Source organism: Macaca fascicularis, chromosome 9, assembly GCF_037993035.2.
Source record: "Macaca fascicularis isolate 582-1 chromosome 9, T2T-MFA8v1.1".
Taxonomy (NCBI): Eukaryota; Metazoa; Chordata; class Mammalia; order Primates; family Cercopithecidae; genus Macaca; species Macaca fascicularis.
In genome coordinates, this window is record NC_088383.1 from 104,885,034 (window position 1) to 104,910,668 (window position 25,635).

At 38.6% G+C, this 25,635-nt stretch overlaps 1 protein-coding gene across 1 annotated transcript in view; it reads left to right on the top strand.

Annotated features, from left to right (window-relative positions):
• Positions 1-25,635, top strand: part of CC2D2B (coiled-coil and C2 domain containing 2B) — a 120,637-nt gene that overhangs the window by 54,697 nt on the left and 40,305 nt on the right. The window contains 9 exon segments of the mRNA XM_065520131.2: positions 164-341; positions 3,556-3,706; positions 5,486-5,633; positions 13,170-13,308; positions 14,788-14,991; positions 18,658-18,750; positions 21,796-21,887; positions 22,944-23,114; positions 25,507-25,627. Of these exon segments, the coding sequence (XP_065376203.1) occupies positions 164-341; positions 3,556-3,706; positions 5,486-5,633; positions 13,170-13,308; positions 14,788-14,991; positions 18,658-18,750; positions 21,796-21,887; positions 22,944-23,114; positions 25,507-25,627 (1,297 nt within the window).

Here is a 25,635-nt window from a genome sequence, read left to right on the forward strand (position 1 = left end):
AGAAATTTTTATCCACATGTAGACAAGTGTTATTTGATGTAAAGATAACATTTGTCCTCTGAAATTATCTTCTGTTTAACATGCTAATATACATTTTGAAAGAACAATATGTTATGTTTATTGTACTTTCTAAGGGTGATTTAAAGGTTTATTTAATTTTTAGGGATGAACAAAAAAGAAGAGCCAGAATTCAGAAGCTCAAATACTTTATTAAAATATTTTACAACAATAAACAGGTTTCTTGTACTTCAGTATCTCCCCTACAGTTTGATTTTAAAGTCATGTTTCAGCAAATTTTCAATATTCAGTTAATATATTGGCCTGAAGTGATTTGCTTGGAGGTATGCCATTGTCATTTACTTTCGTATCTTATTTTATGCCATACATAATTTAAAATTTTGTCAGCTACAGTTATATGTGATCAGTAATTTCTTTGATGTTAAGAGATGGACTGATCTTTATGTGTAGATGATATTTATAAATGTATAATTCACCACCAGTCTCTTATACTGTAAGTACAAAGTTATTTGATTTGTAGTGTTCCAAATACTCCTCTCCTGCTAAAATTTCTGCACCCCTGGATGTGCAGCACTACTATTCATTTGCAATGAGGTGGAAAAGTGCTGTTTAAAGTATTATGAGTATCATAGCTATTTTAAGTGTTGAATGATTTCTATAATATGAACTTCCACATCCCTGACTTGGTGGCTTCAGTCTCTTGCTGTATTTGTTCTTCCTCTTTTTTTTGGATTTTTAGGTCCCTCTAAGAATCAGATGAAAGAATATACATACAAAAGATCCCCAGTCTCTGTGCAAAGATCCCACTGTAAGAACCCCCACACTAATGGAAGAAGAAAATAGGATGATGGAGAAAAATGAGAGACAGTAAAGGAGTCTAGACAAGAAGTCCTGGTGGCAATAATGGGGTTAAACTTGAAGCTAGACTAGAAAAAAAAGTTAGGAGGGAATAAAGATTTGTGTGTAGGAAGGGAGGCGCTTGAGGAGTAGGGAGATAATTGTAGTCACAAATATAAATCAAAATTATTTTTATAATGCCGAGAATAATTTTGCTCTCTCCCTGATAGATGTTCTATTCATTATTCATGTATTCAGGTTTCCACCATCTTACAATGTCCCTCTGTTGAAATTCCTACATTAAAAATATGCCGACTTTCCACACTGCATTCCTAATACAAAAAAACAAAACAAAACAAAAACAAACAAGAACTATACTTTCCTACTGTTGTCCCAAAGTAAATTGTGATATAATAATCCAATCACTTGAAGTTTAAAATCTGCCTCCCCAAATAGGTAAATGTGTATTTTGAGTCCTTTATCATCCTATCACTTAGCATGTGAGCCTAACAAACTAAGAAGCAGGGAGGGAGAGGAATCTAGTTAGAGATAAATTCACCATTAGCAAATGCAAAAATTCCAAAATAAATCAATATGACCTAGCCTAACAGACTTTAACCTACTTTTTTAATTCTTTTTTTTTTTTTTTCCTCAGATGAAGTCTCGCCCTGTTGCCCAGGCTAGAGTGCAGTGGCGTGATCCCAGCCACCACAACCTCCACCTCCTGGGTTCAAGCAATTCTCCTTCCTCAGCCTCCCAAGTAGCTGGGATACAGATGCTTGCTACCACGCCCAGCTAATTTTTGTATTTTTAGTACAAAAATACTAAACGGGGTTTCACCATGTTGGCCAGGCTAGTCTTGAACTCCTGACCTCAAGTGATCTGTCTGCCTCAGCCTCCCAAAGTGCTGGAATTGCAGGCATGAACCAACACGCCTGCCTTTAATTCATTTCTTACTACTACTCTTTATTCATTCATCACTTCAGCCAAACTGAGCTGCTTGTCTTTTCCCACACGTGCTTGTAATTTCCTACCTCTTAGCTTTTGTACATGTTAGCTGCACCATTTAAAAATGCCCATTTTTTCATTCTTACCACTTTTAAGATGCTCAATCTCATCTGCATCATGGTGTTGACAGTTGTCATCAGGGGACAAGACTGGCTCCTGGGAACCCTCAACTGATAAAATTCTCTACCTCAGTACACTTACCTTGCTGTGCAGGGGTTGGCCTCCAGCCTTGTAGTCCAAGAACCTGGGTTTGACAGTCCACTGAGAATGCATCCTACATACCCTAAGCAAATTCACAAGGCTGAAGTGTAAATGCCAACTCAACAACTGAATATATCAGTTCATGTTCTCTGAAAGTTAGCCAATTTACTAATTTATAATTAAACTTATTTCACAGAGCTACAACTCCTACAAACCTTTCTGCAGTAGGGATGCCTTTGTCAAAGGGACCAGTGTGTTGTCTTAAATTCTCTCTTACAAGGAAGTAAAACCAGATAACCAGAAAAAATATGTGCCTCTTTGACTTTCCTTTTTCTTTGCTTTATTGGCTAATAAGTCATCACGTTGATTGGCACATTCTTTCTTATCTTTCAAGGAGCAATTTTCCCCTCTGATTTCCTTCTTAGAGCACATATCACTGTTTTCCCAAGCACTGACAACACAGTATAGGTCAAAATACGATTTTTTTATTGAAAAAAGTTTGCTTAGGCTGGGCGCGGTGGCTCCCGCCTGTAGTCCTAGCATTTTGGGAGGCCAAGGCAGGCGGATCACCTGAGGTCAGGAGTTCGAGTTCAGCCTGGCCAAAATGATGAAACCCCGTCTCTACTAAAAATACAAAAATTCGCCAGTCGTGGTGGTGGGCGCCCGTAATCCCAGCTACTCAGGAGGCTGAGGCAGGAGAATCGCTTGAACCTGGGAGGCAGGTGTTGTAGTGAGCCAAGATTGTGCCACTGCACTCCAGCCTGGGCAACAGAGCAAGACTCCATCTCAAAAAGAAAAAAACAAAAAGAAAAAGAAAAGAAAAAAGTTTAGCCTATAGTTATGGCAGTGAAGTTACATGGAATTGTAGTAAAAAACACACCATATAGAATTAGAAAACCTGGGTTTCATGCTCAGTGAACCTCTATGGGACTGTCTACTCAGCACCCCCTTTTCCTTTCTTCTGGAGCTTTTCCTGTCTGCCCGCTCCCATAGCTTGTTTAACTCATCCTTGAATTTCATGACCAATGACTACCTTTTTCCTAAGCAATTCAACGTGAGTCTCAGCCACTTATAATAATAACAAACATATTTTCATATAGAGCTTCCATTTCCTCACTTATAAAATGAGAATATTTATTTCCTATAATTTTTATCAGATTTACATGAAATCAAAAATTTTAAAGTGCTCCACAAAATTAAGTTACTATGATATTATGTTATATGTACCTCATATATGTATTCTCAGAACTGTATTCATAATCCATTATATTCGATTCATTTTCTATGAAGTCAGTAAAAGGCATTACACTTTCAAGGACATGACTGGCCGCTTTTCTCATAATCATGTGGATGAAATGCTATACAGCAATACTTATTTTATATTCTGGTATTTTAAAAAAATAAATAAAAATATGTTGTTAAGGGTGCTTATTTTTTCCTTTTTCTATGTTGTATTTTTAGTGAGCTATCAGCCATTTCTTTTATATTTAGGTTTATGAAAAAAGTAAAAGAACAAGCTTACTGGCAAAACTATATTTACCTTTACCTAACTACACAGAGCTGAAAGGCAAAACCGTTTTGCAATATGTAGAGTTTAGCTCTGATAAGCTGGTCATGCCTGCCGATGGAGAAGTAGGAAGCAGTGAGTTTATTAAAAATACTACATTCCCCCTATTTTCTTCCTGAGTACCATATTCCTAAATGACCCTGGCTCACTCACATAAGTACAAAATCCTGTATTTACAATATTCTTTTTTTTTTTTTTTTTTTGAGACAGTCTCACCCAGGATGGAGTGCAGTGGCTCGATCTCAGTTCACTGCAACCTCCACCTCCCAGGTTCAAGCAATTCTCGTGCCTCCAGTAGCTGGGATTACAAATGCCCACCACCACGCCCATCTAATTTTTGTATTTTTAGTAGAGACAGGGTTTCACCATTTTAACCAGGCTGGTCTCAAACTCCTGATTTCAGGTGATCCACCCCCCTCAGCCTCCCAAAGTGCTGGGATTACAGGCGTGAGCCACTGCGCCTGGCCCTGTGTTTACAGTATTCTGTTAAAAATGAATTAAATTATTCATTCAGATGTTAAACTAGATTGTTTAAAGCTTTGTCTTGGGTCAGATTTGGGGGAAATTTCAAATGAGCAGTTAGCACCCATGCTTTTTGTAGGCCATCCAAGACAAGGACAGAATACTGTCTGGAAAGCGAGCTCTGCTTTTGAGTGGGCTGGCTGCTCTCCCTCTACCTCTCCTTTAGTGAACCTATAGGTGCTCGCAGACATATGGATTTGTCTTTGAACTGCATGGGGAAGGGAAGAAGAAAATGAGGGAGGGAAGAAAAGAGGGAGGGACAGAGAAAAGGAGAGAAGAAAGAAGGGATGTTTCTGTTATTTGTTTTTCAATTGCTTTTACTCCTCTTATACGGTTAAATGTAAGTTAGTGCGTCTCTGAGAGCACTGTCATTCCTCTCCTTCTCCCCATTATTCCTTTCTTTCACCTTCCTAGGGGTTTTGAAACTACTTGGGCCTATTTGGTGAAAAGTAAGGAAGTATGAATGAGTGAGCGAGGAGGAGAGGGGAAAAAAAGGGCAGAGAATGAGGGAAGAATAGTTTGCTTCAAGTCCAGATGAAGCAGAAAAATAAGCTTATGGAGACCTGGGAGAAAAGACTCAGGACTCAAAAAATTTAGGGAACACTGGGCACTCAGCAAAAGTTTTAAGAAGTATTGTTAAACTCTGGAGATTAGATGCAGAAGACTTGGGAATGTAGGGAAAGAGGAGAAAGAACTGCTTGCTGGCCTCTTTTTCTGCTGCCAGTAGTCCTTTCTTGCTGGAAGCCACTCCCACAAAGAATGGTTAAGAAGCCTCCAGGCATAAAAGGAAGAAAATCGTGATATTCATCTCTACATATCATCTCAATCTTTACCTTATCTTTTGTAGTCCTTGAAGGATTTTAGAGAGGAGATGAGGGAGAGCACTAAGATAAGAGTGGGGTTTGGGCCAGGCGTGGTGGCTCATGCCTATAATCCTAGCACTTTGGGAGGCCAAGGCAGGTGGATCACCTGAGGTCAGGAGTTCAAGACCAGCCTGGCCAACATGGTAAAATCCCATCTCTACTAAAAATACAAAAAATTAGCCAGGCGTGGTGGTTGATACCTGTAATCCCGGCTACTCGGGAGCCTGAGGCAGGATAATCACTTGAACCCAGGAGGTGGAGGTTGCAGGGAGCCAAGATCACCCCATTGTACTCCAGCCTGGGCAACAAGAGCGAAACTCTGTCTCAAAAAACAAAAAAAAGAGTAGGGTTAGCACAGATCTTCCTTTGTGTTCCTAGAATTCCACAAGTAAAACTTAGGAAAAAACCCACAATGTGCTTCAACTGCACTTAAATCAATTCATATGTTTTTAATGCCCTTTATATACAGATGTGCCTTTTCTTCTTGAGGGAAATGGAACTGAAGAACTCTGTCTTTTGACATCAGGAAAACTTAGCTATTCTCTATCATGGAGCTTAGATGAAAATGGTCTTCCTCTGATACCTATGTCACAGTCATTGAGATCTTCTTACTGCAGGTAATAAACTTTTATCTTTGAAAAATAATGCCAGGTCTCAGCAAAGCATCACACAAAACATATTATGTGTAAAAGAGAAAACTTGAGCAGGAATAGGAAGAGTTTAGTTTATTTGAATGTTGATTTATCTTTTATTTAAATCATTCTACTAAGGTAGTATGTGTATTTATATGTAAGAGAATGTGTCCCTTCAATGCTTGGAATTGTAGCCACACAGATGATGAGAGAGTCATTCCCAGAGTCCTTCACTTGTAGGCGAAGGTCAAGACTCCCAGGAACTTTATTTCTGGGGCCTGTATATCTCCCAGTCATTCTGGATTAGCAAAGAACCATTTATGCATTATCATGATTCTGGGAGTTCCCAGAAGAATTGGGGTTAATTTTCAGATTAATTATTTGTGGGATTACTAGAAATAAGTACAGTAAATTCTATGAAAATGATGATAATGCTGGCTTCCATAATGTGCTATGTTTGAGGGAAATGGTAAATATAAAGGAAAAAGTTTAGTTCCTCATTTAAAATAATGAACAATGATAACAAAAAGATATCCTCTCCCCTCCCCATCTTAACACATATTTTTAAAAATAAATGGAAATGAAAAGCTTCATACAACTATATGGCATTCTAGAAAGGGCAAAACTATGGAGACAGTAGAAATATCAGTGGTGCCAGAGATTCCGGGGGAAGGGAAGAATGAATAGATGGAGCACACAGGATTTTTAGAGTAGTGAAATTATTTTGCATAACATTATAATGGTGGATACATGTCATTACACAGTTGTCAAAACCCACAGAATGTACAACACCAAGGGTGAACCCTAATGTAAACTATGGACTTTGAGTGACAATGATGTGTCAATGTGGGTTCATGGACTGTGAAAAAAAAGTACCACTCCAGCAAGGCATGTTGACAGCTGGGGAGGCTGTGCGTGTTTATGGGGATGGGGTGCATGGCAACTCTCTGTGCCTTTTGTTCAATTTTGCTGCAAATGTAAAACTTCTCTAAAAAATTTTATTGAAAAATATTATAGTTTTGAAAATTGTTACCCATAACTAGATTAAATGGAAAATCAAAACTGAAATTAGAGACTGTTTAAAAAATAACAAGGAGAACATTATATATAAAAACTAGTAGCATGTGGCCAGAGTCATAGTAAGAGTTCATAAAGGCTTTTCTTTGGTATGTAAGAAATTGAAAGAGAAAAAAACTAAATGGCAGTAGCACAAGGAGATCATTGGTGTGAAAGAAACTGAGGTCGTAGGGGTAGTTTACTTACCAAGGAGTTTCACAATAAAAAATATGCTAAAAAAATAACAGAAGACCAAAAAATCAAGGTACAGATTTCTTAAAAATTGGGGCCATATTTATGTTCTTAAAAGAAGTGATTAAAAGTGATGAGCTTACAAAAGATTGAAATCAGTGGGGCAAAAAGACCTAATATATTGGAAAGAGTATGAAGTCCTTCAGAGTCCGGAAGGTATCAAACCAGAACCCAAGTGAATACCTGTGGTTCTGGAGAAGAGAAACTCTCTCTTCCTCAACTCAGGGAATGAGACAGTCACCACTATGAAGACAGAAATGAAACTTTGATGAATGTCCTTGTTTTGCTAAGTAAATGAGGTCATCTTCTTAGAGACCTGGAGAAGGGCATTTTAAGAGCAAATCTTACAGTTATTAAAGGTCATTCATTTTGGAGCCAGTGGAAAAGTTTTTAATACCCAGAACTATTATTTTATTATATTTCTTAATATTTCTCTAGCATAGTCTCCACAGCAGCTATTCCTAATCTTTGCCTCATCATAATATTCTTTGCATTTTTCTTGGAATGAGATGTTTGTCCTTCTCACTCTGAGGCTAACTTTTATGCAGGTAATTTGGAACTCTCTGTATTTTACAATTCTACTGATGCATTTATATCCTTTTCTTCCATTATCTTCAACTTGTCCATCTCCCTAGGCTGTTGGTCTTTTGTACCCAAAAGCCTTCTTTGTTTTAAAACGAACAAGCACAAACTCAAGCACCTGATTAAATCCTGAAGCCCATTTTGGCTAGTTTTTCCTGCCAGAGTTCTCCTGTGTGTGGCCTACTGGTCTGCATACATTCCCTCCACTTTCTGTTCACACATTCCCTTCCTAACCCTACCCACTTGTCACTGAAGGTTACCAGCAAGTGACCTTCAAGCCGTATTCATTGGCTTGTCTCCATTGTCTTACAATTCCTATTACTTGGAAACTCAAGCTTACAAAAGATTGAAAACAGTTATATGCAAGGGTGGGACAGATGACAGATTTCAGCAGGAAGTATATTGCAAGAGAGGTTTTCAAAGTCCAGGGCCCTCTCTAAGTCAAGCTTTAATACCACATTAAACACAACTCTCTGGCTGGGCGCGGTGACTCACTCCCGTAATCCCAGCATTTTGGGAGGCCGAGGTGGGAGGATCACCTGAAGTCAGGAGTTTCAGACCAGCCTGGCCAACATGGTGAAACCCCATCTCTACTAAAAATACAAAAATTAGCTGGGCATGGTGGCACGCACCTGTAGCCCCAGCTACCTGGGAGGCTGAGGCAGGAGAATCGCTTGAACCTGGGAAGCAGTGGTTGCGGTGAGCCAAGATCATGCCATTGCACTCCAGCCTGGCGACAGAGTGAGATTCTGTCTCAATAAACAAACAAATCAAAAAACAAAAAAACAAACAAAAACCACACCTCTCTTATCTAAATGATCATTGTCTAGAGTTTTCATTTTTAAACATGAAACAGTTTTTCTTACACTCGCTAGTTAATAACATTTTTAACATTTAATAACATTGACTTTTATGTTTACCTTATTTCTTATTTCCCATCCTTCATTCTCGATTTACTTTTCATGCTGAAAGCATGCTCCTTTAATGATTCTTTCAGTTAGTTTCTATGGATAGCAAAATTCTTTAGCCTTTCTAGATCTAAAAGTGTCTTTATTTTGTCCTCATTCTTAATAGTTTAGGTGAGTAGAAAATTTGAGGATGTTCTTTATTTCCTTTTAGCACTTTGAAGCTGTTACAGTACTGCATTATCTATTGGGATTTATCATTGCTATTTATAAGTCCGCTATTGGTCTAAATGTTGGACTTTTATAGGCTATATTTTCTCTCTGATAATGTTGAAATATTTCACTTTAATTCAGAGACAGAAAGTGGAATAAAGGTTACCAGGGATGGGGAAGGGAGAAATGGGGTTATTGTTTAATGTGTACAGAGTTTCAGTTCGGGATGAAGAAAAAATTCTGGAAATAAGTAATGATGATGGTTATACAATGCTGTGAGTATACTTAATACTACTGAATTGTACACTTTAAAATGGTGGTAAATTTTATATTATGTATCTTTTACCTTAATAAAAAAGGAAGAATTTGCCATGAAAAAAATTTTGCTTTATCCTTAAAGTACTGAAATTTTACTATACCATGTATGTGTGGATTTATCATTATTCCTTTTCCTGCTTAGCAGAATAAATTTTATGTTTAAAGACTCACATCTTTCATCAATTACAGAAACGTCTCAACCACTATTTCTTCAAATATTACTTCTTCACTATTTCCACTCTTCTCTCCTTCAGGATTTCTTACTGAATTTGTATTGGAGCCTCTCAGTCTATTATTCTTTTATTTATTTTTGAGACAGGGTCTCACTCTGTCACTCAGGCTGGAATGTAGTGGTATAATCATAGCAGCCTCAAGCTCCTGGACCCAACAATCCTCCTGCCTCGGCCTCCCTAGTAGCTGAGACTGTAGGCAGGTGCTACCACGTCCAGCTAAATTTTTTCTTGTTTTCTGTGTTTTCTTTTTAAGAGACAAGGAGGTCTTGCTTTGTTGCCCAGGCTGATAAACTCCTGGGCTCCAGCGATCCTCTCACCTTGGCCTCACAAAGTGCTAGGATTACAGGCCTAAGCCACTGAGCCCAGCCAAGCCTCAGCCTAACTATTATTTCATATTTTTATGTTTTTATTTAATCTGCATCCTGGATGAATTTCTGGGTACTATTTTTTAGTTCCTTAATTCGTTATTCAACTTTGTCCAATATAAGTTTTATTGACTTTTATGTTATAATTTTTACTTTTATTTTCTGCCGCCAAGTTTTCTGTTTGATTCTCTTTCATATCTACATTTTCTTATTTCATTTTGGCATTTTGTTCCATTATTTCTTGCATTTAAAAGTGAATTATTAATTTTCATTTGTTTTTACATCTTAAGCATACTTCATTAAAATGTGTTTGGCAGACTTCCATAAAATGAATTTCAGCTAGAATTAATTTAATGTTCTGATAGTTGATACTGTTGATTATTTTTCTGAGCATGGCTTCATTGCTCAGAAGTTTTGGTTAGCAGGGTCATTTTGAGTTGGAGAACTTTTGGGTGATTTTGATTTACAGGTTTCTGGGTTTTGGGTGGTTTTTTTTTGTTTGTTTATTTTGTTTTGTTTTGTTTTGTTTTGATTTTGTTTTTTCTCTCTCTCCTTCTGTATCTACCCCTCCTTACCTGATGGTTCTGAATTTGACTTCATCTGTCCCCCTAAATCCAGAAGTGGGCCGTAAGCCTACTTACTGGGTAGGTTGGGAGGTTGGGTTGTTACACTGGGTTGCTATTGGAGTCATCACAGATCTAGGCAACTGGTGAGCTGTGAGCCTGGTTCAGTTCCTCATTATGAGGCAGTGTCTGTGTCCCTTTGCCTCTCTAGACTCATAGCTTTCTAAAAGCCACAGCCGCATGCAGTGGTCAGTATTTTTTTAAAGGTCCCTTTATTTAAGCCCCGCCCGCGCCCTCAAATCTTTGGCTTAAAATGATAAACCTGGTGCTAGTTCCCTGTCTCAGGAACTGAGCCCACAACCACCATGGACTGCTCATCAGCCTGAAGCCCAGCAAGCCCACAGTGCTATCCCCACTCGCCACTCTGCCTTTCTTTTCCATTTCTGGTTCACAGGAATGTTTATCTTAGCTCTCAGCACAGTTATATTTTTAACTGTTTTTTAACATCTTTATTGAGATACAATTCACAAACCATAAAATTCAGCCAATTAAAATATGCAATGCAATGGTTTTAATGTATTCACAGAGTTGTACAACCATCATTACAATCTGGAAATGGATGGTGGTCATGGTTGCACCACATTGTGAGTGTACTTAATGCCACCGAATTGTGTATTTTAAAATAAAGTGGTAAATGTTATGTATATTTTACCTCAATTTAAAAACATGGTGGCTGTGGCCTTGCATTTGGGTGTATAAGCCAAGGTCTTGGGGCCTGCTAGAATTAAAGCTCGCCTCTTTCTTGGGACCATGCTATACTTTGATTCTTTTGTCGGAAATAAGATGTAAATATCAGGGCTGCATTAGATAAACAACAATCAAAGAGTTTTCCATGCCTTTTATAAAGTGCTGCTTCCAGCTCTCCGTCATCAAAGTAGAAATCTTCAATTGAAAAGAAGAGAGGGGGAGGAGAAAGGAAGAGAGAAAGGGAGGGAGGGAGGGAGGGAGGGAGAAATCTTCAATCATTTGACTGGTTTTGACCCAAGGAACAGCACTGCTGTGAACCATAGCCCACAGCTATAGGAGCAGCTGGGGGAATCATTGTAGCAAGGCTGTGAGATTTTTATTACTTTCTCTGAGGCAGAAACCATGGGACTATGTTGACATTCAATTACAACTTTCTTTGTTGTTTGTTGTTTTTGTTGTTGTTGTTAAAGGATATAATGGGAAAAGTTTCTCTCTAATCTATTCGTTAAGATTTAAGCTTTACCTGAGGCTATCTTCTAGGGGATCTGGGCTAAGATTGTTTCTAGAAGGAAAATTTATTACATGATGGTGTCAAGGGTGTCAGGTCCTAGCACTCTTGTGACATAGATATCAAAACAGTTCAAAATGAGGGCAGACATGGGAAGCAAAAGAAAAGAAGAATATGCAAACTTCACCTATTAGTAATTTTCCTTACATCTTACCATACCACACATTGGCTTTTGCAGCAATAGCCTCAGAAGATTCATCAAAGAAATATGAACGAATGGAAAGGAGACAGTGTAAAATGTGTGCCCATGTTTGGGCTAAGACATTGTTGAATCCGTGTCAGAACTGTATTTCTGGAATCCCAATTTATAGACAGGAACCTTTCTGGACTACTTTATAGAAAGGATTGTAGAAATTTGGGTCGTAGTCCAAATTCCTGTAGTTACACATGATAAGACAAATTCTCTATGAAAAGACAGATTAAATCGCTGGGATAATTGATGGCTCTAAAGAAATCCTTACTCATTAGAGTTGAATTCCTTTTGCACTTAGTCGCTAAAAATATTTTATGAGTCTAGCCTATCTTTTACAGCTTTCCAGCTTTTAAGATTATCTCATGGCTGGGCACAGTGGCTCACGCCTGTAATCCCAGCACTTTGGGAGGCCACGGCAGGCAGATCACGAGGTCAGGAGATTGAGACCATCCTGGTCAACATGGTGAAACCACCTCTCTATTAAAAATACACAAATTAGCCAGGTGTGGTAGGACTTGCCTGTAGTCCCAGCTACTCGGGAGGCTGAGGCAGGAGAATTGCTTTGAACCTGGGAGGCAGAGGCTGCAGTGAGCCGGGATCGCGCCACTGCACTCCAGCCTGGCGACAGAGTGAGACTCTGTTTCCAAAAAAAAAAAAAAAAAAAGATTATCTCATATGATCAAGGATGGTCCTCTGGCACATACTTACCCAGTTACTTGCATTACTTTCTGTTATGTTTCCACTGTAAAGATGTAGCCTAAAAGTGGTTTTTATTTTGTGTGCTTTCTTAATTTTGCTTAAGTGAATATTTTGATTAAATTTCAATATTGTACACCCTGTGAAAAGAAAATTTTTTTTTTTTTTTTTTTGAGACGGAGTCTCGCTCTGTGGCCCAGGCTGGAGTGCAGTGGCCAGATCTCAGCTCACTGCAAGCTCCGCCTCCTGGGTTCACGCCATTCTCCTGCTTCAGCCTCCCGAGTAGCTGGGACTACAGGCGCCCGCCACCTCGCCCAGCTAGTTTTTTGTATTTTTTAGTAGAGACGGGGTTTCACCATGTCAGCCAGGATGGTCTTGATCTCCTGACCTCGTGATCCGCCTGTCTCGGCCTCCCAAAGTGCTGGGATTACAGGCTTGAGCCACCGCGCCCGGCCAAGAAAATATTTTAATAAGTTACTATGCTTAGGGTTTACATAATACATCCAATAAGCACCATTCATTTAAGCATCTACAATATTTTAGCTGTTACATACAATATAGATGGCAAGGATCAATATTTACGGACTATTCTTAATAAGGTTACTGTCTCTTACAAACATTTATCAAAAAGCTATGATACAAGTTAGAGTGAGAACTAGGAGAGATATCACATCTCAACTTTCTATTTTATCCATAAATACAGAGGATGGATAAATTTTATCTTCAAATACCCAGAATGGGTACGTTTTTACCCTATATAACAGTGTATTGTATGTAATACATATATTGTTTATTGTATGCGAGTTCACAAAATATTTTTTCTATGTTAGTATGTTAAGGAATGTAGATGCGAGAAGTGTTCCTGGAATTCCATGGCTCATTAATGAACAGAAGCTTTTTGAATGGGCAAATGAAGTCAGAATTGATCCAAATAATCCAGAATATTCTGATTTAATGGAATTTGTTATGGTAAGTTAAAGCAAGTATCAATACTGTAAACATATTCTGTTTCCTAAGCTCTACCCCCCTTTCTCCCCCATAGTTTGGTATATATTTTTCTAGGCTCTAGGGTTTATGTAAAAGTAAATCTGAGGACAGAAACCATTTTCAACCAGTGTACAATACTGTAAAGACAATTAGAAACTCAGCAACTGAAATAATTCCTCCTTTAGGCCTGATGGATGGTCCTCTGCCACTACTTAGCAGCCACAGCACATCCGACAGTCTTTTATGCTAACATCTATTGTGCAGTTACCATGTGCCAGCCATAGTATTAGATACTGAAGATATTGAGATAATTTATAAACACACTCCTTCTCTCAGACTCTATTATGTAGTCACTTCTACTCTTCTTTATTGCCAGCTGAACTGCTGTATGTACCTCACGCATGCTTTCTTTATACCTTTATTCATGCCACTGCTCTGCCTAGAAGGGCATCCATAACAGTTACCTTATTCACCCTGCAAGTCTAATAAATGCTTCCCTGGTAAACTCAGTTAGGCACTGCATCTTCTTTCCTTGCTTTCCTGTTAACCTTTCTTCTACTTTTTTAAAAAATCAACTCTTATGACTCTAATTTCATTCTGCCTTTTACTGTAGGTTTTTTTTTTTTAGACAGAGTCTCGTTCTGTTGCCAGACTAGAGTGCAGTGGCGTGATCTTGGCTCACCACAACCTCCGCCTCCCAGGTTCAAGCGATTCTCTTTCCTCAGCCTCCCGTGTAGCTGGGATTACAGGCATGTGCCACTGTGCCCAGCTAATTTTTGTATTTTTGATAGACAGGGGGTTTTACCATGTTGGCCAAGCTGATCTTGAACTCCTGACCTCAGGTGATCCACCCGCCATGGCCTTCCAAAGTGCTGGGATTACAGGTGTGAGCCACTGCACCTGGCCTACAGTAGTTATTCATTCATATATTTTATTTTTCCTTGTGGAACTACAGCTAATAAATCTGCGTCTCTCTGATGGCAGCTAGCACTATTCCTTGCATGTACTATGCACTCACATTTGCATTTGTTGAATAAAACAACCCATAAATTAGATTGCTGCAAGTAAGCTCCCTAGATAAGAGCTTCTCAGCTGAGGTGCAGAATTGGTTATAGGTATACAGAAGTATTGATCCTCTGTCAACTCAGGACAACCAGATAGGAACAGTCTCATCTGTCCTATCAGTGTACAATACAAAATTCAGTGTACAGTACAAATATTTTCGTTTTCTTTGTAAGTCATGACTGGGAAAAGGTTGGAAAGCCACAAAGGCTGGATTCTATTTTGTTTTGTTTTATTTTGTTTTTTATATGTTCTAGACTACAAACTCAATTGCTCCATTTCCTACTTATATTACCACTCAGATCTCACAGTTGAGGGGGAAAAAGTCTTTTGAAGTAATTCCTGAATTTTAAAAAATTAGTATTTTAAGTAAAGACTTTGCATTTTTATGTTTTACAGTACATGAGACTTAAGGGGCAGGATATTCCAAAGTATTTTCGTCTTGAACAGTTGCAAGATGAATTTAACTTTGTTTCTGAAGAGGAAATGGCAAAGAGTAAACGTTTCCAGCTATTGCAACTTAGAAATGCAGGTCAATTAGATAATTTCCTTCTACAGCAAATGCCCCTCCATGACACAGAGATTCCAGATTTACTCTTCCAGGTATTTGGTTTCTATTTGAATATGGCTTATTGTATGATAAAGTTAACAGTTTGCTGCTTTAACCCTATCTTAATTTATTTCTTTTTTTTTAAGCTAATAATCTGTAGACAGATTTCCTCCCTTCTCTATAGGCATTAAAAATGTACGTATCTCCCAAATTCCAGAAATTCTTCAGCTTGACTTTACAATTTAGTGTTGTCTAGTCTATTCAGTATTTAGCAGCCAAAATCCTTTAGGCATATTCTAAATTTATGTAACTATTGTATTTTTGTTATTGTAAAATGTATCACAGATTTAAAAGCGGCTTTGGGAGTAAGGGGGAGAGACACTACCGCAATAAACATTACTTATAAGGCCCATCTCAATGTTAGAATCTTTAAAATATTTCTAAAAGAAAACAAAAGCTGGAATGCACGATAGGTTCTCACCAGCTGGTGCCAGCCAGCTCTAGCACACTATCAAATAAAGCTAGCTTTTCATATTAGTTGCTTTAAGTTTGCTACTTGGTGAAATTTGGATATGGATCAAATATTAGATAATACTGGAGAATTGCTGGTGGTGCTTATGGCATTGTGGTTATGTAGAAGCACGTCCTTAGTCTTTGGAGATTCATACTGAAGTATTTATCTAGAGATGCTTAAAGTGTCATGATGGCTATAATTTACTTGAGAATATGTTAGCTGAAAATAAAATAAATAAAAACAGGTAAAACACATATGATAAAATATTAATTATTTAATCAATGGGGTAGGGATATGAATTTTAATATTTCTTTTTTTCAGTCAGGTGCAGTGACTCATGCCTGTAATCTCGGCACTCTGGGAAGCCGAGGCAGAAGGATAGTTTGAGTCCAGCAGTTTGACACCAACCCGGGCAAAATAATGAGATCTCATCTCTACAAAAACATAAACAAAATTAGCTGGGCATGGTGGAGCACACCTGTAGTGCCAGCTACTTGGAGGCTGAGGTGGGAGGATCACTTGAGGTCAAGGCTACAGTAAGCTGAGCTCCTGCCACTGCACTACAGCCTGGGCGACAGGGTGAGACCCTGTCTTAAAAAAAAAAAAAAATGCACACACCCACATACACGTGTGTGTATATATATTTTTACTTTTCTACATGTTTGAAAATATGAAAAAAATTAAACAAAAATAAATAGCATCTAATATACCAGTAAAACCCCACTAAAAATGTAATTTAACAAATATATAGGCCGGGCGCGGTGGCTCAAGCCTGTAATCCCAGCACTTTGGGAGGCCAAGACGGGCGGATCACGAGGTCAGGAGATCGAGACCATCCTGGCTAACACAGTGAAACCCCATCTCTACTAAAAAAAATACAAAAAACTAGCTGGGCGAGGTGGCGGGCGCCTGTAGTCCCAGCTACACGGGAGGCTGAGGCAGGAGAATGGCGTAAACCCAGGAGGCGGAGCTTGCAGTGAGCTGAGATCCAGCCACTGCACTCCAGCCCGGGCGACAGAGCAAGACTCCGTCTCAAAAAAAAAAAAAAAAATCACTTGTAAGAGCAATAAAGACTGTAAGATACATAGGAATATATTTGACAAAAGTTGTGCAAAAACTCAACAGATAACATTTTGAAGTATTTTTGAATGATATACAAAAGAATCTGAGTAAATGTTCATTGATAGGAAGAGTCAACATTGTAAACTGCCAAAACTACCCATATTAAGCTGTAAATATAGAAATGCAATTCCCAACCAAAGAAATAGAATAGGCTTATTATGCATATGTGGAAATTTTATATTTGACAGCATTGTCTTTACAAATCAGTTGGAAAAGAATGAAGGATGCATTAACTGGTTCTGGAATCGTTATTCATACATGTGGAAAGAAATAAAATTAGATTCAGATATCAGAAAAGAAATAAATACCATGTGTAGTGAAGATTACTTGTGAAAAGCAAAACTTCAAATGGGCATTTCAATTTTGGGATACAAAGGTATTTCTTAAATAAGACATGAAAAGTATAAATGATAAAGAAGAAGATTAGTTAATTTTTCTTTGAGATGGAGTCTCACTTTGTCACACAGGCTGGAGTGCAGTGGCGTGATCTCGGTTCACTACAACCTCCACCTCCTGGGTTCAAGTGATTCTCATGCCTTAGCCTCCCTAGTAGCTGAGGCTACAGGTGTGTGCCACAACGCCTGGCTAATTTTTGTATTTTTAGTAGAGACGGGGTTTTGTCATGTTGCCCAGACTGGTCTTGAACTCCTAACTTTAAGTGATCTGCCTGCCTTGGCCTCCCACAGTGTTAGGATTACAGGCGTGAACCACAGTGTCTGGCCAGATTAATAAATTTTGTAACATTAAAATTAAAAGCCTACAGATTAGAAAAGTTATTCCTTACATATATAAAATTAAAATATTAATATCCAGAGTATTGTGTTAACTCCTAAAACTTAATACTTTAAAAGTAAATAAAGTGATGTGAGGCCGTGCACGGTGGCTCACGCCTGTAATCCCAACCCTTGGGAAGGCTGAGGTGGGCAGATCACAAGGTCAGGGGTTCAAGACCAGCCTGACCAATATGGTGAAACCCCATCTCTACTAAAGATAGAAAAATTAGCCAGGTGTGGCGGCACACACCTGTAATCCCAGCTACTTGGGAGGCTGAGGCAAGAGAATCACTTGAACCCAGGAGGCGGAGGTTGCAGTGAATTGAGATTGTACCACTGCACTCCAGCCTGGGCAACAGAGTAAGACTCTGTCTCAAAAAAAAAAAAAAGTAAATAAAGTGGTATGAAATGGCAATATAATATTTTCTTAAATAAAAGTTGTTACTTGCAAAAGAATTAATTTCAGGATTTCTTATGGATAATTAGAAGGACAAGTAACTTACCTTCAGATAATGGAGCATGCGTTGTTTCATGGCTGAAGATTCTAAAGTATTTACTTCATTACTTTTGTATAGTCTTTAATAATATCTATAATATAAAATCATTTCCAAGTGCTTTGGGGATATATAATACTGAAAATGCATAAATAACAAATGCAAATTTACTTTATTTAGATGAAGCATCCTGACAAATAATCTTATACTGACTATATATGTCATATTAAAATTATTGATTATAGTCAACGCACGTTGACTACTTACTATATGCCAGGCCCTTTACATATGTTGTTTCAATTAAGTCTCACAAACAATCTTGTGACAGAGGTATTATTATTATTATTATTGAAGAGGAAACTGGGGTCTGGAGCAGTTAATCAGCTTTTCCAAACCACACCAGTTAGTAAATGCCCAGGCCAACTTGAACCCAGGACTGTCTTCTTCCAATGCCCATGCTCTTAACCACTTATTTTGTTTTTAGTGATACAGGGCAAATGCATACATGAAGAATCTTTTCTCAATCCTCTTCACTTTTTAAAAAATCATTTTCTCAGTCACAAATCTTGTTCTTAATCATTACTCTAATTTAAAAGATGAATGGACTTCAATCTAGACCCAAACAGAATATAGTTAGAAACTGGTTTTAGCTCATCCTCAGTGGGAGAATCTAGAAGAAATGTTTTCTTCTCTCAGTCTCAGAGTGTTTCCAGTGTCTTACACATGGACTGAAGTGACTAGTGATATTTATTGCAATGTGTCATATGTAAACTCTTCGTTACATTCAAGAAGTGAAACTAACAATTCTGTATTTAGGAGTATGAAAGTCAGAAAGAGGAGGAGGTATCCATTTCAGATGTAAATTCTATTACAGCACAAAGGATTAATTCTGCCAATTTGCTGAAAAAGGTAACCACACAGTATCAGAAATATATTTGCATTTGTTTTTGTGAAAACTTGTCTGCTAGATCCATGGTATTATAGTCTTTCCAGAGAGTCAGATGGACAAATCCACTCACTCGTCACCTCTTTCATATCACTGAGGAGTTTTCTGTTCTTTTCAGACCTCTTTATGAGAGTTAGGTTACCTCATTGACAGTGAACTCATTATTAAAGCACATCCCAAACTTTTCTGTTTAAACATAAATTTTAAAGACTTCCCATCTCTTCTTTGACTCTAAAAGTTCACCTTGAGAGATACCCCATCATTTTGCCAGAACCCCTGTATTTACTGGTGCCTCATGATGTCATGGACCATAGCAATTCAGGAGATGAAGGGATGAAGGAGCTACCAGAGGCACACAGACAGTATTAGAAAAATAGATATGCTTTGAAACAAAGCCAAATAGTGAACGTTTCCAAAACACTCTAGCAGAGCCTTAACCAGGTTTGAGTGGAATCCTTCACTGGATTTCATGCCTGATTTCTGTCGACCCCTCATCACGCCACTAGACTTTGTTAGCTTAGTGCAGGGGCGACATCTACAGATCCTTAGTGCCTAGCATAGTATCTTATACTTAGAAAATGCTGATAAATATTTGAGAAATTAATGAATTAAAGGATGGGAGCTGAGGTGGTTTCTACAACTCCTGCAAAGGTAGACTCTCACCCACCTACATCTTCTTTGCTGTAGAGCACCAGAGCAGCCTTGCAGGGTAATTTGAAAAGAAGCAGGGAAAGCTACGGAAAGATTTAAGAGATACATTCCAGATCCCTCATGGGGACAGGTGAGAGACAACCGTGTATAGCTAGTAGACCCCCAGGCAGGTGTGTTCTAAAGACCTGTTCTTACTACCCTGTGTGTCACCGGCAAGTAACCAAATCACTGAGTCCCACTTTATTTTTTACAAAAATGGACAATATTAATGCTTGCTTTGCTTTACATCCAATGTGAGGAGCAAATGAGATCAAACTGCAAGTATTCTTCTAGTTCGTACACTATGACTGTGAGATGGAATGTGAACTGCTGTAGCTCTCCCAGGCATGAGACAGCCCCCTTTGTCACTGGCAGCTGTTTTTCCCACTCATCCCTGACTCTCTTACTTCTTTACTAGCTCGCTCTATTTTTTAAGTTGGGATGTGCTTTAATAGTGAGTTTGTGCTCTCGGGAAATAAAGAAGTGTTCTTGCTTATAAGAAAAGAGAACACATATCCTTCTTATCCTGTTTCTTCTTTTTTATGTAAGGAGAAACCCACGAGGGAGGGTAGCAGACGGTTAAGAAGGACATAAGAGAGCAAGTATCTGAGGATGCTTGAACTTCATACAGGAATCCCGGAAAGGCACTTTCCAAACATTTTGTATTTAGATTTTAACTCCTTGTGAAGACTTCTTTGCTATCTGAGGACAGTTTAAAACTACAGGTTTGAAAAATAAAATAAAATGAAACCACTGGTTTGGTAGTTTTATGGGATAATTACTATAATCAAAGATACTGGAGAAGTTTGCTCCTGGAGGCCTATTAGGGCCATAGGTACCTAAATCCTTCCATGGGAGGAACTCATGCAACTGTGAGTTATGTGCATTACATTTCCTGCTGTGTTACTGGAGTCAGTGATGGCTGAGGCCAGGGTTACAGCAGTACGGAATGAGGTCCCAGTAGTCTCAAATATTACTAGAGAAAACTTTTACTGAAATGTTTTCTCTAAGAGGGTAGCACATCTCTTCAATCTGTCCATTTCATCAATTTTTCAACAAATATTTATCGAGCACATACTATAATTCCTGAGCTCCTTGAGTATATATTCTATAAGTTAGATAATGGGAGACACATTATTAGTATGTTACAGAGTGAAAGGTGCTATGAAACATAAAGTAGGAAGAGGGAACAGGCGTTCTGGCGGAGGCGGAGGTAAGGGGCGTTGGGGTGAGTAGGGGCACAATTTTAAATAGAAGTAGTCAAAGAATCTGGTAAGAAGGTAACACTTCTGCAAAAGACCTAAACGAGATGAGGAAGATAGCCATGGAAGTTTAGGGAAAGAACATTCTAGGCCGATGGAACCAGCGTAGAAAACTCAGCATAGAAGCACACCTGGCCTGTGAGAGGAACAGCCAGGAGCTCAGCCTGCATCGTGCCAAGGGAGAGTGGGAGAAGAGAGAGAGAGTGGCCAGTGAAGGGGCCACCGAGGTCTTGTTCACCTTCAAGGGAAACAATTTGTTGTCCGTGTGGCAGGATAATTTTCAGGAGTTATGTTTTTCCCATTCGTCTCTCACCACTCTATTTTCCTACCTGCTTCAAGAAGATAACTAGGGTCTAGGTTACGTTGTCTCCAGAATGATCTTTGACAGGACAGAAAGCAGAAAATTGCCTCCAGACCTGCCTCTGTCTGGTTTCGTATCTGAAAAGCTAAAGACAGGGTAAAAGGAGAAAGGGAAGGATTTCCTCAGACTAAAAAGGAGATGTTCAGAGTCCTTGGAGGAACTAAGGTCTGTGGGTTCTCCAAGTAGGAAGAGCCCAAGGAGATGGCTTCCTTCAAGCACTGACTTTCTTGCCAGAATGAGGTCTTAAAGTCAGAATAGGATTGACTTGAAGGAAATACAGAAATGGGATCACATTTCCTTGTGTTTGTAGATCAAGACTCACATCCATTACTAGTGGCTATTGTAGAAGTGGATTCACAGGGCAGTCGTCTCCTTTGGTGAAAACTAGTTCTGGCCACATACACTGTGAGTTAGAGGAAAAAAATAACAGAGCAAAGAGTTTAGGATGAGATGAACTAGATGTAGGACAAAAAAAGTGGAAAGAAATAAACTACCTTTGGCGTGACAGTGTGAAAGTTGGAAATGACTTTAATAATGGCAGCAAACAGAATAGTATTTTCACTTGTCTAATCCCCCACTCCATTCATTGCTTGCAAAAATTAGGAGTAAAATATAGTGGCACCAGTAGCATTGTAAATACTTAACCTTAAAATATAAACAATACATTTATTTATTAAATTCTAAAATTTTTTTAGGTGAGAAGGTTGATAATGAAGAGAATTGTTAAAATTAGCAAATGTAACTTGTCAGATATTGTGACTGATTATGAAGAAATTGTATCTACAAGGTAATTGCTAAAGACTATTAAGTATGAAATATAAACCTTTAAGATAATCTCTTTAAAATCCTCTAAGTTCTCTATTTCTATTTTAATTAAGCCATATGTCAGAAGATGCAGTTTCAGATCATAACGTGAAATACAATGACTTAAAATATTTGGTCAATTTAAAGTTGCATTTTGGGATATCTACATGATATATTTTCAATTATATAGTATTTGGGGGCAGTTTTTTTGCCCTCTCCTTTGACAGGTTTTAGGGCAAGAAAGAAAAATTCAAGAAACATGTTTGTCCCAAATTAGTTTTGCCCTAAGATTTCCTGTCCTGAGACTGCTAAGGGAAAAGATGTTGCTGCTCGCACCATGCTAAGCCTGTAATCTCCCCTTTGCAAAACAGAAAATCCTCAGCTGTACAAAGGTGCTGAGATCCACAGGCAGCAGCTGGGAGAGCGTTTGGTGAAGTCACTCAATTCTCATACTGTTCTATCTGTGAACTAAGGGTAGGAACAGGGCTGTCTCTGGGAAAACTCCCTGGAGGACACATGCAGACTCGGAATGACCAATAAGGTTTTAACTCATTTAGGATGCTGAACTGTATTGTGTTTTACTTTTCAGTCCTTGAGGGAAAAATGAGTGAGAACATAAAACTATAATTCTATGGATTTGTGTTGCCCAGGTTGGCGGCATATACAACTAATTCTAGTTTCAGAGCCATGTAGAAAATGTTAATATTCGGGCACTTTCAAGAGAATGATTCCTGAACAATGAATAATCTTCCAAAAGATCATCATGTTTCATGGCTTTACCTCTCCATGTCCACGTCTCTGTTTGGACCATGTACCCAAAGGGCAAGGAGCAATCACGGTCTCTCTCAACATGAGGGAACATAGCATCTCTCCCTTCCTATGCTAAGAAAAAGATTTCTCCTTAAGACAATTCAGTCTCCCCTCCATAATGCAGAGAATATGGTTCAGAATAATGGTCTCATTTCAATTACTCAAAAGACTGATATCTTTTAAAACCAAGAAAAGCAAACGAGGCTAATGATCAATTTTTACTCTTTAGCCAATTGACAGATGCAGTTTGTCAGTTTGTTGAACCACGGAGAAAGTTAAAACCTCAGAGGAAAGAAAGGAAAAAAGTCAGAGCACAGACGATCTCTGATGGAGATATTAAGATTCTTGTCCGAATAGTGAGGGCCTATAATATTCCCACCAGAAAAACAACAATTAATAGGTAAGGCAATATGCCCCAATTTTTAGAGTTGCAAAAGGTCTACCTTAAATATGATAATTCTCCATGCTGTTCTATTTGTAAACCTTCGCACTTTGTTAATGCTCCATATACATAAAATGAATGAAAATTGAAATCTTCATTTGCATAGTCAAACCTACCGTCAGTGCCATGTATTAAGAGTTTTCTGGGGTTCAAGATTCCCGGAGTAACTTTAACATGTATATTTTGAGGGTATGGGCTGCATTCTCACCTTCTCATACTGTATCAAGTAAATGCCTTTGTCTCTATTCCCTGTTGTGAAAATTCTGAAGCTTCTGCTGCCAACTGCCCTATTCCATGCCACTGACTCTCTCAGTACTGGAAGCAGAAAGCTGGAGAAAATGAGTGGGACACTAATTTTGTTTTGGGAAATGCCCCAGGAAAGCTGTGAAGCAAATGTGGAATGGTGTGTAAAATCAGAATTGCTAGAGTTGCACCCTGCTGTGTTTTAGACCTGCTATTTTTAGGTAACATCTACAAATTGTATGTGCCCCAGTGGGTTTTATTTGTGTTTTGGGGGCAGAGGATACATGGGGCCAGAGTGGACATCACCAGTGGATGGGCAAAGTATAGCATCATGAATATTAAGTGCCCACAGTTATTTAGTGTATCCTGGATATTTAGTGTCTCATATATTTAGTGTCAGTATGATTTATATATTACTAATATTTAGTACCCAAATGCCTTAAGAATGTTAGGCATTCCCCTCTGTCTGTGTTCAGTACATGTGCCCTGCTTGCTTACATTTATGCCTACCACAACTCATGAATTCTTCCTATGAAAAACAAACATTTTGTTTCCTGGCTACTAATCTATAGTTAACATCTCTTAAAGGTTTTGCCACTGTCTTACAAATTACAGTATTGTTCATCTAAAAGGATTAAATATGCTCAAAACAAATGCATATTTCAAAGGCTGTTTTGTGAAATAAAGACATATAAAATCCCCACCATTTTCTATAACATCCTGCTGTTAAAAAAAAAAAAAGAATATTGTAACACCAAAAAAGTAGGAGGGATATATTCTTAAAGTATAACTTGTAATATATATATATAGTGTGTGTGTATATATATACATAGTATGGTCTAGCCCTATGGGGCTTAGTGGGTGTTCTCCCCATGTGCGGAGATGAGAGATCATAAGAAACAAAGACACAAGACAAAGAGATGAAGAGAAAACAGCTGGGCCGGGGGGACCACTACCACCAAGACGTGGAGACTGGTAGTGGCCTCGAATGGCTGGGCGCACTGATATTTATTACATACTAGACAAGGGGGCAGGGTAAGGAGGGTGAGTCGTCCAAGTGATTGATAAGGTCAAGAAAGTCACGTGATCATGGGACAGGGGGCCCTTCCCTTTTAGGTAGCCAAAGCAGAGACGGAAGGCAGCATACATCAGCATTTTCTTCTATGGCACTTGTAAGAAAGATCAAAGACTTTAAGACTTTCACTATTTCTTCTACCACTATCTTCTGAGAACTTCAAAGAGGAACCAGGAGTGCGGGAGGAGCATGAAAGTGGACAAGGAGCTTGACCATTGAAGCACAGCACCACAGGGAGGGGGTTTAGGCCTCCGGATGACTGCGGGCAGGCCTGGATAGTATCCAGCCTCCCACAAGAAGCTGGTGGAGCAGAGTGTTCCCTGACTCCTCCAAGGAAACGAGACTCCCTTTTGTGGTCTGCTAAGTAACGGGTGCCTTCCCAGGCACTGGTGTTGCCGCTTGATCAAGGAGCCCTCAAGCAGCCCTTATGTGGGCGTGACAGAGGGCTCACCTCTTGCCTTCTAGGTCACGTCTCACAATGTCCCTTCAGCACCTGACCCTATACCCGCTGGTTATTCCTTGGTTATGTTAGTAATACAACAAAGTGTAATATTAAAAGCTAATGGTTAATAATGTTTATACTAATGACTGATAATGTCCATGATCATCTCTATATCTAATTTGTATTGTAACTATTCTTTATTCTAACTACTTTCTCTATTACACTGCAACAGTTTGTGCCTTCAGTCTCTTGCCTTGGCACCTGGGTAATCTTCCACCCACAATATATATTTTAATTGACATCCATCATGAATAACTTGCCCTTTCTTCCCCTTTTACTGAATACCTGTGAATATTTTATCATAGACCAGATCTAATCCATAGTTCAGTATTTAGGAGTTGCGCTTCCAGAGTAGTAATTATCAAATGTTTAGCTGTAACCACACATGATAAGACAATTCAAAGCAAACTCAGTAAGAACCATAGATACTGACTTATATATCTTCATAAGCACAGGAAAAGCCCACCCACTCCTACCAAAACTAATTAAAACTAATTAAGGTGTATGTCTCTATATTGTTTTTCCTGAAGAGCCTTGGATATGCCTACTTGTTCAAAATCATCTATATCTTTCCTCAGACATAAAGAAACAATCAAATCAGTAGCCTCGGATGAGATCTTACATGAGATAAGTATTTAACACTTCTATAAAGTACAATA